At 36.1% G+C, this 15,746-nt stretch overlaps 1 protein-coding gene across 2 annotated transcripts in view; it reads right to left on the bottom strand.

Annotated features, from left to right (window-relative positions):
* The window catches only part of LOC5570780 (cdc42 homolog), a 56,617-nt gene that overhangs the window by 12,140 nt on the left and 28,731 nt on the right, over window positions 1–15,746 (bottom strand). For both annotated transcript variants that reach the window (XM_001659321.2, XM_021853156.1), the window contains exons 3-4: window positions 12,504–12,613; window positions 12,233–12,430 (exon numbers count right to left, since the gene is read on the bottom strand). In XM_001659321.2, coding sequence (XP_001659371.1) covers window positions 12,233–12,430; window positions 12,504–12,613 — 308 coding nt within the window. The remainder of the gene's footprint in view (window positions 1–12,232; window positions 12,431–12,503; window positions 12,614–15,746) is intronic.

Raw genomic sequence — 15,746 nt, 5'->3', positions numbered from 1 at the left:
ATATTTCTTATTAATGAAGAGGATAGGGAGCCGGATCCTATTCTTGGCACTTTTGATTCACTTCGGCAGTGGGCAGGGCTGGTAGCAAAAAGTGGTACAGAAAAAAGTTATTTTAGTGACCATATTGGAGAAATAAGTGACTGAAAAGTGACTTTCGATTCTCGAAAAAGTGACTAAAAGTTACTTGAAAATTAAACCACAATTAGTTTCATTTCATTTCTATTATACTGTTTTACGGTCAATCTACAATATGATAGGGAATGTTAAATATGATTTATTGCTGGTAGTAGGTATAATTGAGTATCATATTTGGCAACTTTTATTGTACATTCAAAATTTCAATATATTGCCTACAATTTTTTCCGAATATAAAAATTAACATTTTCGTAAACAATCCTTTTTTAGCAGATTTTCAACCTTTTTAAAATGTTATGTCTTTTATATCACCCAGGTGTTTTATTTTGTAAACTTTTAAAAGAATTTTATGCAGTTATGATATCAAAATTTTTGCCATTTCACATTACAATCCAAACTCCCAAAATAAATGACATCTCAAAAACCACTAAAATTGAATTCTTTGTAAACTGTGCAGATCCCTTTTTTTTCGCATGACTTCAAGATGATATAAATTCTTATCATTCACTTCTTCTTTCCGGCGTTACGTCCCCACTGGGACAGAGCCTGCATCTCAGATTAGTGTTCTAATGAGCACTTCCACAGTTATTAACTGAGAGCTTACTATGCCAATGACCATTTTTGCATGTGTATATCGTGTGGCAGGTACGAAGATACTCTATGCCCTGGGAAGTCGAGAAAATTTCCAACCCGAAAAGATCCTCGACCGGTGGGATTCGAACCCACGACCCTCAGCTTGGTCTTGCTGAATAGCTGCGCGTTTACTGATACGGCTATCTGGGCCCCTTATCATTCAGATTCATTCTAAATTATACGCGTATAGATGAAGTTTCGTCAAATGTAATATTCACAGAAGAATACTTTTTTTTATTAGATTCTACTTTAACGCTTCTACCTAATAAGGTCAATATTTTGTGTTTGTCAATATTTTGTGACCTATACTAGATCAAGATTACGGAAAATGTAATACTTGGGCATTAATCAATATTTAAAATTAAAATTGATGGTAGAAGATCGAATATGATTGAGATACTGCTTAAAACCAATGTATCAAAGACGCGCCCTCCGAACACCGACTAAGAGAGAACACATGGTTGACATAAGCCTGAGTGACATTGAAATTTTACATCATTAAGTTTAATGGGAGGTACGTTTGGCCGAATGGACATTTAGCATTAACACGATAAGCTTAATAGGCTGTTCTTCTGAGTTATGCTGTTGAAGTAGTTATAAGGACTAAGCTTCTAATATTTCAATCAAAATTACTTGGACACTTTTCATGATTCTCTTGACATTGAGGGTCATAGTCGGTCGAATTGTAATAAACTACGCAATAAAAAATACTTTGATACCGCGTATATTATTGTCAAATATAAGATCTGTGGCTTTCGAAAAATCTTCTGCCGAAGTGAATCAAAACAGCCAAGAAGAGAATCTGACACCCCTTATTTCTTTGAAGAAAGCAAGCATTTCATGAACGATACAATGAAAACGATAAATTCTTTGAATCATTTCAGTATTAACATTCTTATTAATTAACCCATGAAAATAAGTTTTGGTATCATTCTCAAACTTTGAAAAAAGTTCTTTAAAAATGTATGTTTAGAAACAATTGGTAAAATACATTCTTAAATAGATGCTTAAATACATGCAAAGTAAGTACACTATTTTTTTTACGCGGTGCCGCATAAATAATCCGCGTTATTTCTACAACCGACGAAAAAAAAACTTAAAACATATTATTTTTTCTTGTAAAACAATGTTCTGTTATGATTCGTATGGTCATGAAACATCGAAAAACACGAGGTCTTTTTCAAGTCTTCTTTTAAACAACGTGTTTTTTACGCGGTACGTAAACGACGTCGAACGACGTAAAAAAAAAACTCGATGCATACTCTAGCTAAGATCTATCCGCCCATTTTAAAAGTTTTGATTTGCAAATAAAGTCTGTCCTAAGAAGCATAAGTTTTTAGCTTAGCTTAGCTTAGCTTAGACTGACTACACATATCAATGGTTGCTATTCCGTGATTGACCGACGTCAGTGAAAATGCACAAAGAATCAACTAGAAGTTCAGCTGGGATTGGCCATAATCTTCTTCAGTGTGCATAATTCAGTGCCTCTATTTATACAAGGTCAATAACGGCGCCGGCCACGTCCTTGCAGTCAGGTGGGATTGAGGGAAGGAATGTTAGTGTGTAACCTTTGCTATTTGGAGACCGTGTTTGCCTCTGCATCTCCACAAAGGTTACTGGGAGGGATGTTTGTTAATGGGGAGGATCGTTGGGTCAAAGGATTCACTTTGATAAGCGATTAGACCATGATAAACAATGATTTGTGAGATATATACATGCTTATACGTAAATATAAATGTTCATATAATTTCTATGTAGAGGAAAATTATGCCGACACTTGAGGTGACGAACCATTCAAAGTTTGTTGAACAAATACCTAAATGTAACATTCCTACAGCTGTCAGTACGAAAGCATGCGTTATTATATTTTACTCATTTGAAAAGAAACAAAAGACTCAATTGGTTGGGACATCATAGAACACTCTTATTCTTATGCCGACACTTACAGTGGCGAACCATCCAAAGTTTGTTGAATAAAGTGAACCTTTCGCAAGTCTACACTTGTAGTGTCGAACCATTCAAAGTTTTTTTAATTACAAAAATAAAGGTATATGTTAAACATAAATAAATCATGAATCAGAGTTTGTGTCGACACTCACAGTGACGAACCATCCATAGTTTGTTGAAACATCATATTTACATCCCACCATTGTAACGATTAAATGTGCAGTCATACATATTTTATAGATTAGAAATAGTAGCATGAAACGAGCTCACCAATTGATCCGTTATCCTTGACTGAGCAGCCACAATTCACTTTCAGCTTCACTCGTTTGCGCGGCTAGCACTCAGAAAAAAAAAAATAGGCGCGCGACCCGAAAAAAAAACACGGACGACAGCTCGGACTTTCTTGACGCACTGCCCAGGAGCAAGCGTCAAGGTCGTCGAAAGATCAAAAAGAACGAACCGATCGCGGCACTTTTTAACTTACTCCAACTGAACTCCCCGATCACGCCACTTTTTAACTTACTCCAACCGAACTCCCCGATCACGCCACTTTTTCACTTACTAGACCGACGCGCGACATGTTTGATCCTGCCCTCGTCGCTAGCTCCGGCAAAAGCAAGCGTCAAGGTCGAAAGATCAAACAGAACTAACCGATCGCGGCACTTTTTCACTTACTCCAACCGAACTCCCCGATCACGCCACTTTTTCACTTACGAGACCGACGCGCGACATGTTTGATCCTGCCCTCATCGCTAGCTCCGGCAAAAGCAAGCGTCAAGGTCGAAAGATCAAACAGAACTCCTGTCCTAAGAAGCATAAGTTTTTACTCTCAAACAGAACTTTTAATTATTATTATTTATTCTGCGTTTTAGTGTTAAATACCTATATTGAAGAGTTTGTAAAATTTTAAAGACTCAATGTGCTTTATACCAGGATGGTCTGGTCAATAAAACGAATTCCGAAGACAAAGAGAATAATTACGATGCATATTTTGAAACGTAGTGTTCGACAATAGAAGATAAACATCTAATTATCCACTATAAGGTATAAACAATTCTATTAAAAGAGAATGCACGAGATATTCGAAAAGAATGCTTAACATGTAAACCTATAGTTTTATAACAATGAACTTACACTATGCTAATAATAACTTAAATACTATTACAAACTACGTGGAACTCTATGAAAAATAAACTTTTTTACAAGCTTTTTCTTACAAGAAACCCATGAACCAATATTTTAATACTGACATGAAGTTGTTTTAGTGATGACCTAACTTAAAACCATTCTTATTTTTTCCGAAAATTTAGCAATTCAAAATAATTGAAAAAAGTGACTTTTTGACGAAAAAAGTGACTTTAGTTGAAAAGGCTTCAAAAAAGAGACTTTAAAAAAAGTGACCAAGTCACTAAAAAGTGACTCGCTACCAGCCTTGCAGTGGAGTTTTTTGAAAGCTACTGAGCTCATATTTGGCCACAATAAGTGTCGTATTGAAGTGCTTCTTATTGCAAAGTTTCAGACATTTCGGCCGAGAAAAACCCCCAATGCCAAAGTGAATCATGGAAGTGCCCAAGTAGCTCTGCACCCTATAGTGATTCTTCATCCTACGACAACAGAATCAGTTTTCTGCAATAACGCAAAAGAAACAACGATGAAGCGAAATCGATGAATGCAGATAGGCCCTTATGAAAAAACAATGCTGATTTTCTGAAATATCTAAAACACCGTTACCCCCTTGAATTCATAGGAAGCTCAGAGAAATTATGGAATAATATAAATGCCTGCTTTGTGCATCTAAACTTCCACAAAAGGGCAAAGTTCAATAGCCAATCTATTACCTTCTAAGAATGCCTTAAGAATTATGCGTTAGACATGGCTTATGCCTGATTTATGGAGAAATGATTGATCTGTGATGAATCTCATGTTGGATCCAAGAAAAGATCTTTTAACAGAAACAATATTTCCAAATACATGTTATTGTTCTCCTATGAAGCTGACTAAAACTTATCACATGAATCCAAGATTGCATCTTCCAAGTAATCTTTGAAAGATTTAATCAACATATTAATAATCTAGTCAAATACCGTCAGAGCACCAATACCCGCTCATGTACCAGTAGCCCGCTCACGAGTTAAATAAGTAATGTTGCTTGAGTAAATACAAAACAAAATGCTCACAGTATGCTTCAACTAGTCGATTTGAAATAGCTAGTGGCTAAAGTTTACAAATTTACGTTGTTTAAACCCATCTTTTTTCAGTGTGATCGGGGTACTGGAACATGAGCGGATACTGGTGCACTGATGGTACTTTACAAAAATCTTACCAAGAATACCTAAACTGTCCATAAACGCATAATTGTTCCATCTAAATAGGAAATCCAGCCAACGTGGGACTGATATGCATTTATGAGCAGTAAAGGACCTCTTTATTTAAGTATTCATCAAAGAACTAGCCATGACATTTGTTTTGGATTATTGAAAGAATTCGCTGTCAATCTGCAGAAATCTATACAAAATCTCGTCAGAGGCCTTATAAGAACCGTCTAGACCAGTGGTTCCCAACCTTTTTGGAGCTGTGGCCCTTTCAAGTTCTACAAATATCCCATGGACCCCTGCAAACAAAAATTGTAGAAATCTTTTTTTGTTTAATAAATAAAAAAGATTTGATTGGTTTTTAGTACCTATAAGGTGACTTAAATGCAGATCAGAAAAAGGATCAGATTCAATTAACTACAATTACAAAAACATATTCTTTCTCGTTTTTCCCAGCATATCTAAATAGATCTCACAAAGGATTTATCTATGATCAATGACATTGAAAAAAAACTGTCAATGAACCAGTGATAAAGGTGGTGAACATGTCTGCTGAACCAGAAAAAATACTCGCGAGTATAAAAGTGCTGTAATCTCTCGATGACAAATCTTTTCATGTACGTATTCGGAGCTATTCGAAGTCAATTGGGCTTTTGGTAGAAAAGGCCTCTGAGTTTTCTAGACTTCAAGGGACTTTTATTACAAACTTGTAGTTTACCGTCGATTTGATGGATGTACACTTGATTTGTCTGTCAAAACCATAATAAATCTCACCTTGTGAAGTTGCACGCGAGTAAATGTTCACGAACATTTTAATATTTGTTCTGGTATGCTCTCCCGTGCAGGCGGGTGCAAACCTACTCTCATCAAGTTTGTTCGCGTCGTGTTTGTTTTGCGTTGGTTTACACGCGTAAGATGCTTCGTGATTTCCACCTTGGCAAGGAACCTAATTAGCGGTTTAGGGAAATCCTTCGAAAAATTTTATATTTATCAATAGATATCCTTGACAGGGTCTCACACAGATCACGTCTGCGTTCCATATAATATCTTCTATGGTCTTCTGTATGGATCTACCCGTGAAGATATTTTTGACAGGCAATTTTTGGAAGATATTGTAAGGAATAAAGCAAGCATCAACTTTGGCGGCTTCTGTGAGTATTTCAAGACACTTTCTAATGGGTTTTATAGCCCATTGTATACCGTGGAATGAATTTCACCTGTAACTATCAGAAAAGCTAGTCAGATAACCTTCAAGAATCGTCCCAAGAAGTACTGCTGCAGGAATATGTTAAAATCTCACAAGGTATCTGAAATCCAGTTAACTGTATGCGAGTTGCGCCAAGGATTTGGGTACAATAAGTAAAAATCCACCGAGGAAAATCAAAGATATGTCAGTAATTTTCTGCGCATTCCTCAAGAAAATATCTTAGTGTAAATTTTCAATAAAACAATTTTAAATCATATAAATTCGTTTGTTCTTTTCCTAAATTTACAATGAATTAATATGATTTTTCTCAGGAAACTGCTTTTTAAAAAATATGTATCAGCATTTATGCTGTTTGAATGAACATTTGCTGTGTGGTTTGTGATTGAAATTTTGAGTAAAAAGAGCTCCTGTGAGAAAAACATTGAACGGATAATATTAAAAAAATATATTTTTATCCAAATGTCAGAGGGACATTAACTTCTAAGAATTTAAAACAAAATTAGCCAAGGACCTTTTCTAGAATCTACTGAAAATCTTATTAGCAATCTACTAATAACCATTTCAGTGATCTCTCAGAAAGAATTTTTAAAAACTGGTCGAATATCGGATCGATTTTCGTTAGGATTCTCGCAAAGATTTCATATGCCATGATTTCAAATGGAAATCGAACAAGCATCTCGCCAAGAACATTGTCAGAAATCCTTAAGTACCCCTTTAAAAAATTTTCAAAGATCCTAATCGTTAAGTATCTCTCTATCACCTCACCAAAAAATAATCATAATGCGAAGTACGAAATACAGACGGTGGTGCACCCCTTGTTAAAAATTCTAGTTTTACCCCATAGTACTTAAAATTTAAATAAACCGGTAGTCTAATGTTTTGTTTTCCCAGGGTGTTCACCAAATTCCCGGGTATTTCCCGTATTTTTCCCGGTCATTTGTAATTCCCGGGTTTTTCCCGGTTTTCCCGGATGGATGGACACCCTGCTAATTACACAGCGTAACAAATATGACCTTTTTTCGTGTCTCAAGGATCAAATTATGTGTCTCTAGTAGATTTGGGGCTGTTGAATCTGATGCCTTTCTCAGAAATGTTCCAGCACGTCACAATTTTTAGCTACAGGCCGCCAAAGTTGCATAAAACATTGGTTTTATTGATGTTGATGTTACATAAAAATTAAACAATGATTTATCATTTTTTTTGGGATCTAATCCACCAAGCATGCAAAATAGGACTTAAACTTTCATTTCAGAAATAATTTGGTTGAAATTGCACGATTAAATTTAAATTAAATCGATTTTTTCAACATGCTTACAGTCTCCATACAAAATTCTTCGTTTCTCTTATATGGCAAAATACACATCTTTTGTAAACTATCAAAAAATAACTTTTGAGCATCGGAAGTATTTTGAACTTTGTTTATAAGTATTGTTATACACATGAAGTTTGAGTTCTGAGGCAAATTAAGCAAATAAATTGCTATACAAGTTGGTAAACTTGCATGCAAGTTGGCTGAAATAGTCGAATTTAGCATTTTCAACAGCTAATATCTCAAAAACTAGACGTGCTATGATATTTCTGAAAATGGCAATGGATTCAGCATTCTTTAATTGAGTTTATAGCGGTATTTTGGTGCTTGAGACAAAACCGTGTTCCGCAGTGTTATTGGATTAAGTTCTTCGAATAGCATCCTCTAACCAAAACAAACCCGCCAAATGTCACATGGTATTTCAATGTGGCGGATGCAACATTCTGACAGATTGAACTACCCTCCTTTTAGAATCCTTGGACATAACTGTGGCGAAAATCCTGAACGATTATTCTGAAAAAAAAAAATCCCGACAGAATTCAAAATTTTAAAACTAACAAAAATATAGAAACTCAAGCTAAATTTGTGGCAGAATTTTTGAAAAATTACACCTTTTCTTCCAAATAAACAACTCCAGAACACAATTGGGTCCTAAAATTTGTAATGAAATCTTGTTTTTATTTAATAACACGAAAAAGCATGTTACTGTTATTACTTTAGCAATTTTTCCCGCTCAAATAATGGCTATATCATGTTTAAACTTTAATTTAAAAATTTGGTCCATAAATGAACCTTGACACTTTTGATCATGTTTGACGTTCGCTTAGTCGACAAAAACACCACAGGGGTTTTAGTTCGACCACTGGGGTTGTTCCTATTTGACATTTCGTAAGGGACACGGAAAACAAAATACACCCAAAATTTGAGTTTAAGCCAAAGGATGTGACAAAATCTAATAAAAATGTTTTTGGGCTTAAATAAACGGAAAACATTAGAAAATTGAGTAAACATGTGTTTTTGGCCTAAACTTAAGCGTTTGGCACTAAAATTGGGACAGGGCTTTAGGACCCAATTGATTATTGACAAACTCGAGACAAACGAAAATGATGTGCATAAGGAATTAAAAAAATAGTCCATGAGTTCTTAAAATATCTGTATTTCAACTGACCGTTCAATAAATTAAAATTTGATAGAATCATATCACTCAGTGTCGGCATGAACCTTAAAGTTTTATCTGTTATACAATCCTGAACATGACTAATTTTGCATACATAGATTATGAAGCAAACAGTTAATGATTCAAATCGCATATTTGTTGCTTAAATGCATGACAGGTGGATTTGACGTTAGGGAATAGCCACTGATATAACTATTGATGAATAATTATAATAATAGTTGACCAACGTCGTGTAAGAAAACAGTGTCAAGGAGTAATCAATGTAAACATTGTTTGTTGTTTGTATTTCTAATACAGGTCGGACTCGATTATCCGGGATTCGATTATCCAGAACTTTAGACTCGATTATCCGGAATTTATTTTTTAATGTTCTTGTTTTTCGATTTTTATGCATAAATCTGAGATAATTTGGTATTGCAATATACTATATGAATTGTTATGCAGTTTTGAACGTATTTAACAGAAGGGGGGTTTGAAGAAGTGTTTTTTTTGTGTATGCTGGTCAATTTTATTTTTCTTGTAGAGACCCCTACTGTTCCTAGAAATAATTTTTGGCTACGCCACCGCATCATATAAGTAGAACAATAATAAAAGGGAATATTTAAGTTCTTTTATCGAAGATTTAAATTTTTGTCTTAGTGATTCGATTATCCGGAGGATTTGTTTATCCGGAGTGTAAAAAAACGATACTCCGGATAATCGAGTCCGACCTTTACTATGTTTGTTTGTTGGAATTTCTAATACAATTTCTGAAATGATTTATAGCAAATTAGTACTCGTTCCTGGACGAGTTTCTGACAAACTTTTTTGGTTATTTTTCCTTAACTTCTGGAGGAGATTTGATGATGTTATTTCAGAAGGCAGGGATAACTGCAGAAAGTTCACTTCTAATTTATTCAGCAAGTATTTCGTTCAAAAAATCATCCAAAATCCCTAGGACGGAATCCCTAGAAAAATTAGCATACACTAAAAACATTCTAAAAGATTGAACAACGTGTTTCACATGCCCTTTCGGCAATCCGAATTCATATGTAAAACCCGTTAATTTACAAATTTTTCCATATTTGTCTTATGAAATTATTAGTGATTTAGAGGTTATCTGATACCAGGCACCTATTCCGGGCGCATGCTTTCCCAAAACGAACATGTCCATAAACATGTCGGCAGTCAACTGAAATTCGATATTTTATGCGATATCGGTAAGGATATTCGAGTCCAAGCTAAAATTTTCTTTGGGATTTCAACCAGAAATTTCTCTAAGGAACCCTTCGGAAATTACACGGGAAACTCATCCGAGAATTTGTTCAAGAGTTCCTCCAGAAATTCATTGAGAAAACTCCCAATGAAATCCTTAAACAATGTATCCAGGAATTCTTTCAGGGATGTCTTCAGGGAATTGTCAGGGCAAATTCTCAGAAATTATTGAAGGAAATTCTGCAAAAAAAAAAAACGAGAAGTATTTCTAACCGAAATGGTTAAGTAATCTGTAGGAATTTCTTATGAACTCCTGTGCGATTCTTGAGGAAGACGGGAGATTTTTTAGATAAACCGCTAACATAAGTATTGGAAAAATAATAAATTGATTTCCTGGGTACTGTTTTGCAGGATCTTGGAATGAATCTGAAGCAATTCCTTGAAAAACATAATTTCTGAAGGTGTGATACCCTCAATGAACTTTTCAATAACTTATGGAGATTTCACTTGAGAAATTACTACAGAAATGTTGCACTGCAGGCGTTATCCTTGGATTAAATATCTATAGAAATTGGTGAATACACTTTATGAGAAATCCTGGTTCAACTCTGAAGTAGGTAAATATTTGTGGACTTCCTTGTTAGACCTTCTATAGGAATCTTCAGAAGATTTTCTAGAGTAACAACTGAAGTTAGGAAATCTCAGGAGGAAATCTTGGGATCGGCTTTGGAAAAATTTTAGGAGTAATCCCCGTGATAACTACTGGAGGTATTAGCGTTGGAGTGCTCAGGGATTTCCAGGAGTGACCAAGTCTCTAAAAAGAGACCTGCTACCAGCCCTGACACGGTGAAAATAAAGTTGTTTCGTTTCTAAAAGTGAAACTTTTTGATTTTGTTGTTGTCGTCAACAAAAGTACTGTAGAAATTTATTATGAACTGCTACAAGAATCTCTGAAAGAACTTCTGGACTCTTGGGAAAGTCTTGGAGGGTTTTTCTATGCATATTTCTTAGACAATTATTAAAAACATTATCAATCGAACTCCTGGATAAGATCTAGCAGGATTTACTGGATTCATTCCATGAAAAACATCAGACGGAATCCCAGAAGGATGATTGCATGAACTACTACATTTTTTGCTGGAAAACCTAAAATGAAATTTTGAAGAATCCTTGGAGATTTTACTTGAGAAAACACTCAAGAGATTCTGGATGAATTTCATGAGAAATCCCAGGTCGATTATCTTCAAGTAATCCTAGAAGATCGTATGATAGATTCCTTGGAGCAACCGTGGATCTAACCGTGGAAGAATTCTTGAAGGAATCCATATGAAAACAGTCTAGAAAATAATTGGGAAAATCAACGTATGGTTAACTGAAAAAAAAAACCTAAAATGCATTTTTGAAAAAAAAAAAAACTTTGCATTTCGTTATATAAGATTGAAAGCTTTGGAAGATCTGCTGGTGTTACTACCCAACAAACATTTTAGTGGAATAAAAATTTATCTACAGACTTTCAAACGTATTTCAGCTGAATAAACTGTGATTCAGCTAAAGGTGTACCTTAAAATAAAACTTCAGTCATTGGTGACTAAAGCAATCGGAGAAAAAAATAGTAGAAAAATCTCACAGGGACATTTTTTTAGAGTAACCCATGTGGAATTACTGGAGGAAGTAGCGTTGGATTTTCTAGAACAAATTCTGAAGAAAGGAATTCCTTCATCTCTTGAAAAACCTTTGATGGAATTTCTGGAAGAATTGGGGGAATCGTTGGGGTCATGCACAAATTACGTCACGCTTCATGGGGGAGAGGGGACCCGACCAACCAGTCTTCATAATTCTTTATAGATCTTTGACCAACGATGGCGATCGCTAACGGTTCAAAACGAATCTATATCGATTGCTATCGAAAATCACTGACTGGTTGACCGGGGATCAGGCATAGCGTGACTTGTCTTACAACATTTTTGAAGGTTTCATACAAAAGCGTGACATAATTTTTGAAACATCTTGAGAAAAGTCCTTAAACATATTATAGAAGAAATTACTAAACGAAATTTCAGAATAATAGCCTAAGTGTCTCTGAAGAAGAAGGGGCCTTCCTTAGCCCAGTGGACCGCGGCTACAAAGCAAAGCCATGCTGGAGGTGGGCTTTGCCCTGGGCATAGAGTATCATCGTACCTGATATCTCCTAAAGTATTTCAAATACCATTACTAATGTTCTTACGTAAAAGAATATGAAAAAATCACAATGACGCCAAACACCACAAAAATTTGATGACAGAACATCCCACACCTTCGCCAGTATAATACACACTAACCTGCGTCAGCGCCGAGCACTCGACGTACTTGACCGCCTTCAGTTCCTTGGCCAGCTTCTCGCCCTGCTCCAGCGTGATCGGTTTCTGTTTGTTCTTGGCCAGCTTCTCCAGCGTGCTCTGCTCGTCGCGCAGATCGATCTGCGTCCCGACGAGCAGGAACGGCGTCTTCTGACAGTGGTGCGTTATCTCCGGTACCCACTGAAACATGATGGAATTGGAATTATAAGTTATATAAGTTTTGTTGGGAGAAACGATTCAACAGAGGACATACCTTTTCTTTGACGTTCTCAAACGAACTGGGACTGACGACGGAGAAGCACACCAGGAACACGTCTGTCTGCGGATAGGACAGTGGCCTCAACCGATCGTAATCCTCCTGACCTGGAAGAGAATTTAGAACAGGGTTCTGTTAGAAAGGATGCATACTCAGAGCTTAACTCATTTCTTCAAGATTAACATCATCGAGCATAGGAGGTATCGAGTTATAGATTCTTCTATGTGTCTATTCAGTTTTCCAAATACCGGATTTTATCAGGATGCTTTAAAAAAACCGTATGACTTCAAGGGATAACTAGACTTAGTCCTTACCAGCCCTGCATTTGACATACTTAAGCAATTTGACATAGGGTAGGTGTACCAGCTATGGACATAGTGGTTCCCTATTTCACCATACGTGTTTACTTAAGTGTCTTCACATTTTGAAAGGTTTTGTGCGTTGTAGTAGTGAGATATGTCTTAAATCTTGATGTCAAACCATTCAAAAAGATTTAAAATGTAAGAGTTATCAAAATTTGACATATGTCCAAATAGGGAACCACTATGGCCTTAACTGGTACAGTTTCCCTAATGATCATTTAGTACAACATGAAGAACAGAATATTTGAAAATAAGGAGCATAACTATGATCGACTTAATTTGACTCTATGTCAAATGGGCTCATCAAGGTTAGGATTAGTAATACGACACATGTTTGTACTTAATTAACATAGGTTCAAAAATTATCCAAAACTATTTCCCTCTTTCGATTTTGATTATTCGACAACGGTAGGTATTGATTGTTTGCATTGCAGTCCACTTCTTCGCAGTCGTCCGCATATTGAATATTGGCGGCGGGGCGAAGTGACGGATTGTGTTTGGGCGTGGGCGCGCGTGATGTGAATCCATTCATGAATGAAGTGGGGTTCGCCTTATTGACGACGACGACTCGCCGCCGCTGTCCAGTCCAAAGCAAGCACGCAGCTCGTATTTACAGTGGTGGACAATACATTGGTAACTTTTTCGATTTTTCATACAAAATGGTCAACTTTAAAGAGTAAGATCAGATTTATTTATAGAAAGATTTAAATTAAATTTGCACAGGTTAAAAAAAAGGATAGAGGAATAACATCATGGTAGTTCAGCAAAGTTGTAGATTTAGACGATACGAACATTTTTGCTAAAGACGGTTTTTGTGTAGGGCTTCTATGTTTGCAGATAAATCTTTTATATTTTTTTCAAAAAAATCATAAAACACTCAAATCGTTTGTGATTGGAAACACAGTCAACTCTCCATAACTCGATATTGAAGGGACCATCGAGTTATAGAACACAAAGCAGTGCAATTGCGACCCAAAGGGTCATCGAATCGAGGTAGCCATGAAAACCAACTTTAAGTATGGTTCTCTAACTCGATATTGAGATACGAAGTATCACTCAAAAATATATGTTGAAATTCATGTTATGTCTGATGTGTTGCGAAAATTTCATTCAAATCGGCGTATAAATAACTGAGACCTAGCTTACCAAAACCGATCACTGTATATGAAAAAGTTACAAAAATATTGTCCAACACTGTAGCAGTTATCTCCCATTTAGGTGAAACGTCAATCCGGTTTCTGTTGTTTTCTCCGCGGCACACGCGCGCGTGCACAAACACAGAAACGCACACAGATGTGCGTGAATGTGCGCGGCGCGTGAGTCCGGATAAGGCGCAGCAGCAGGCCAGTGCACATCGCAGTAGACAATCTAAGCAGGCGTGCGACCAGCAAAAAACAAAAAAGATGAAGTTCTGCTCTGTTTGAGCAGAGATGATATTATCAATCACGATCACATGCTCGTCAATAATCGTTCTTCAGGATGAGGATGAGGACCAGATGATCGTTTTCGATTGATGACGATGATTTTTAAAGGTCTGAACTCGAATCGAATCGAATTTGTACTTCATGAACAATGATTCTCCAAATCGTTCGTTATTGAATACATAATTGAATTGACTTTTTGTTATCTTGTACAACTCGATTGGTTGGTTTCATTTCAGAAATTTCACGCGAAAACGATTGCAAGCAACTTCCCGTATCTCGACATTGAATGGATTATCGAGATAAGGAGATATCGAAATATAGAACACGAAATCAGGTACCATCGAGCTAGCCACGAAAATAGTTGTTTTTTCAGGTTCTGATCGTAATAGGCTGCTCTTTATCACGCCATATGACAGAGCCATTTGGCATAACCATAATGGACATAATGTCGTATGGCATAATGACCTTTTGAAATAACTGGGGTTCCGTCATAGCAATGATTCTTTTTTTCAAATAGGCTTTTATTCATGTTATGCCAAATGGCCACTATAGAAATGAACATTATGCCAAATATGACCTCATTTTTGAAACGCTCAGTACTCTCGTTGAATGATTATCTAAATTTTTGATCGAAACGTAACATAATTTTTAAAAATGAAAAAGGAATTCCTTCAATGATACCTGCAAAATTAATTTCTTGAAAGATTTCTTAAGAAATTTCTTTGAAATAATAGTCACCTCTCCACATTTCGATATCGAAGGGACCATCAAGATAGGGAGAGATCGAGACAAAGAACACATTTTTGATGAATACTAGATTAAAAAACACTCCATTTTCTAAGAAAATAATAAACAATTAGACGTCATTATGCGTGATTAATTTGCTTTGAACCTCAAAAATTTAGCGTTAGCGTTAGTGTTAGCGTAGTTACGGTATACTTCGTAGATTGGATACTAGCAACATTCTTGTTTCTTTTTAATAATCTCATCCTGACTACTTTCAAGAACAAGGCAGGGGAGTATACCTTGTTCAAATCATAAACAAGAATACTAAAAGCATGAATATCGTTATTCCCGGCCACGCCCATCTTTACCGTAACTTGGGATAGGGGAAGGAAATGTTGATGCAGCACTTACTTAATGAGAGGCCACCGACTCAGCGACACCCTCATAAGTGCTACGGAGTTGGAGGTTGGGGAAGGTATATTGTCAGGATTCGCCTAGAAAGCTGGCGATAGACCATAAATATTTGTTGTTTAAGCGTTTTCAAATTAATCTTGCCGGCAATCAAAAGAGAAAACAATAGCTTATTTATAGTATAAATAGTATTTCGCGAAATGCTTGTCGATTGTACAGTAATATTTTTGCTCAATAACCAGTAAAAAGCAAAACCGATCCCTCCAGGGTCATCGGATTGTATAAAATAACGATACGCGTGCTTGGGCCCTCCGAAA

The sequence above is a fragment of the Aedes aegypti genome, chromosome 3, assembly GCF_002204515.2.
Source record: "Aedes aegypti strain LVP_AGWG chromosome 3, AaegL5.0 Primary Assembly, whole genome shotgun sequence".
In the NCBI taxonomy this organism is placed as follows: domain Eukaryota; kingdom Metazoa; phylum Arthropoda; class Insecta; order Diptera; family Culicidae; genus Aedes; species Aedes aegypti.
Note: the sequence above shows the minus strand (reverse complement) of the source record. Positions and strands in the feature narration are given on the sequence as shown.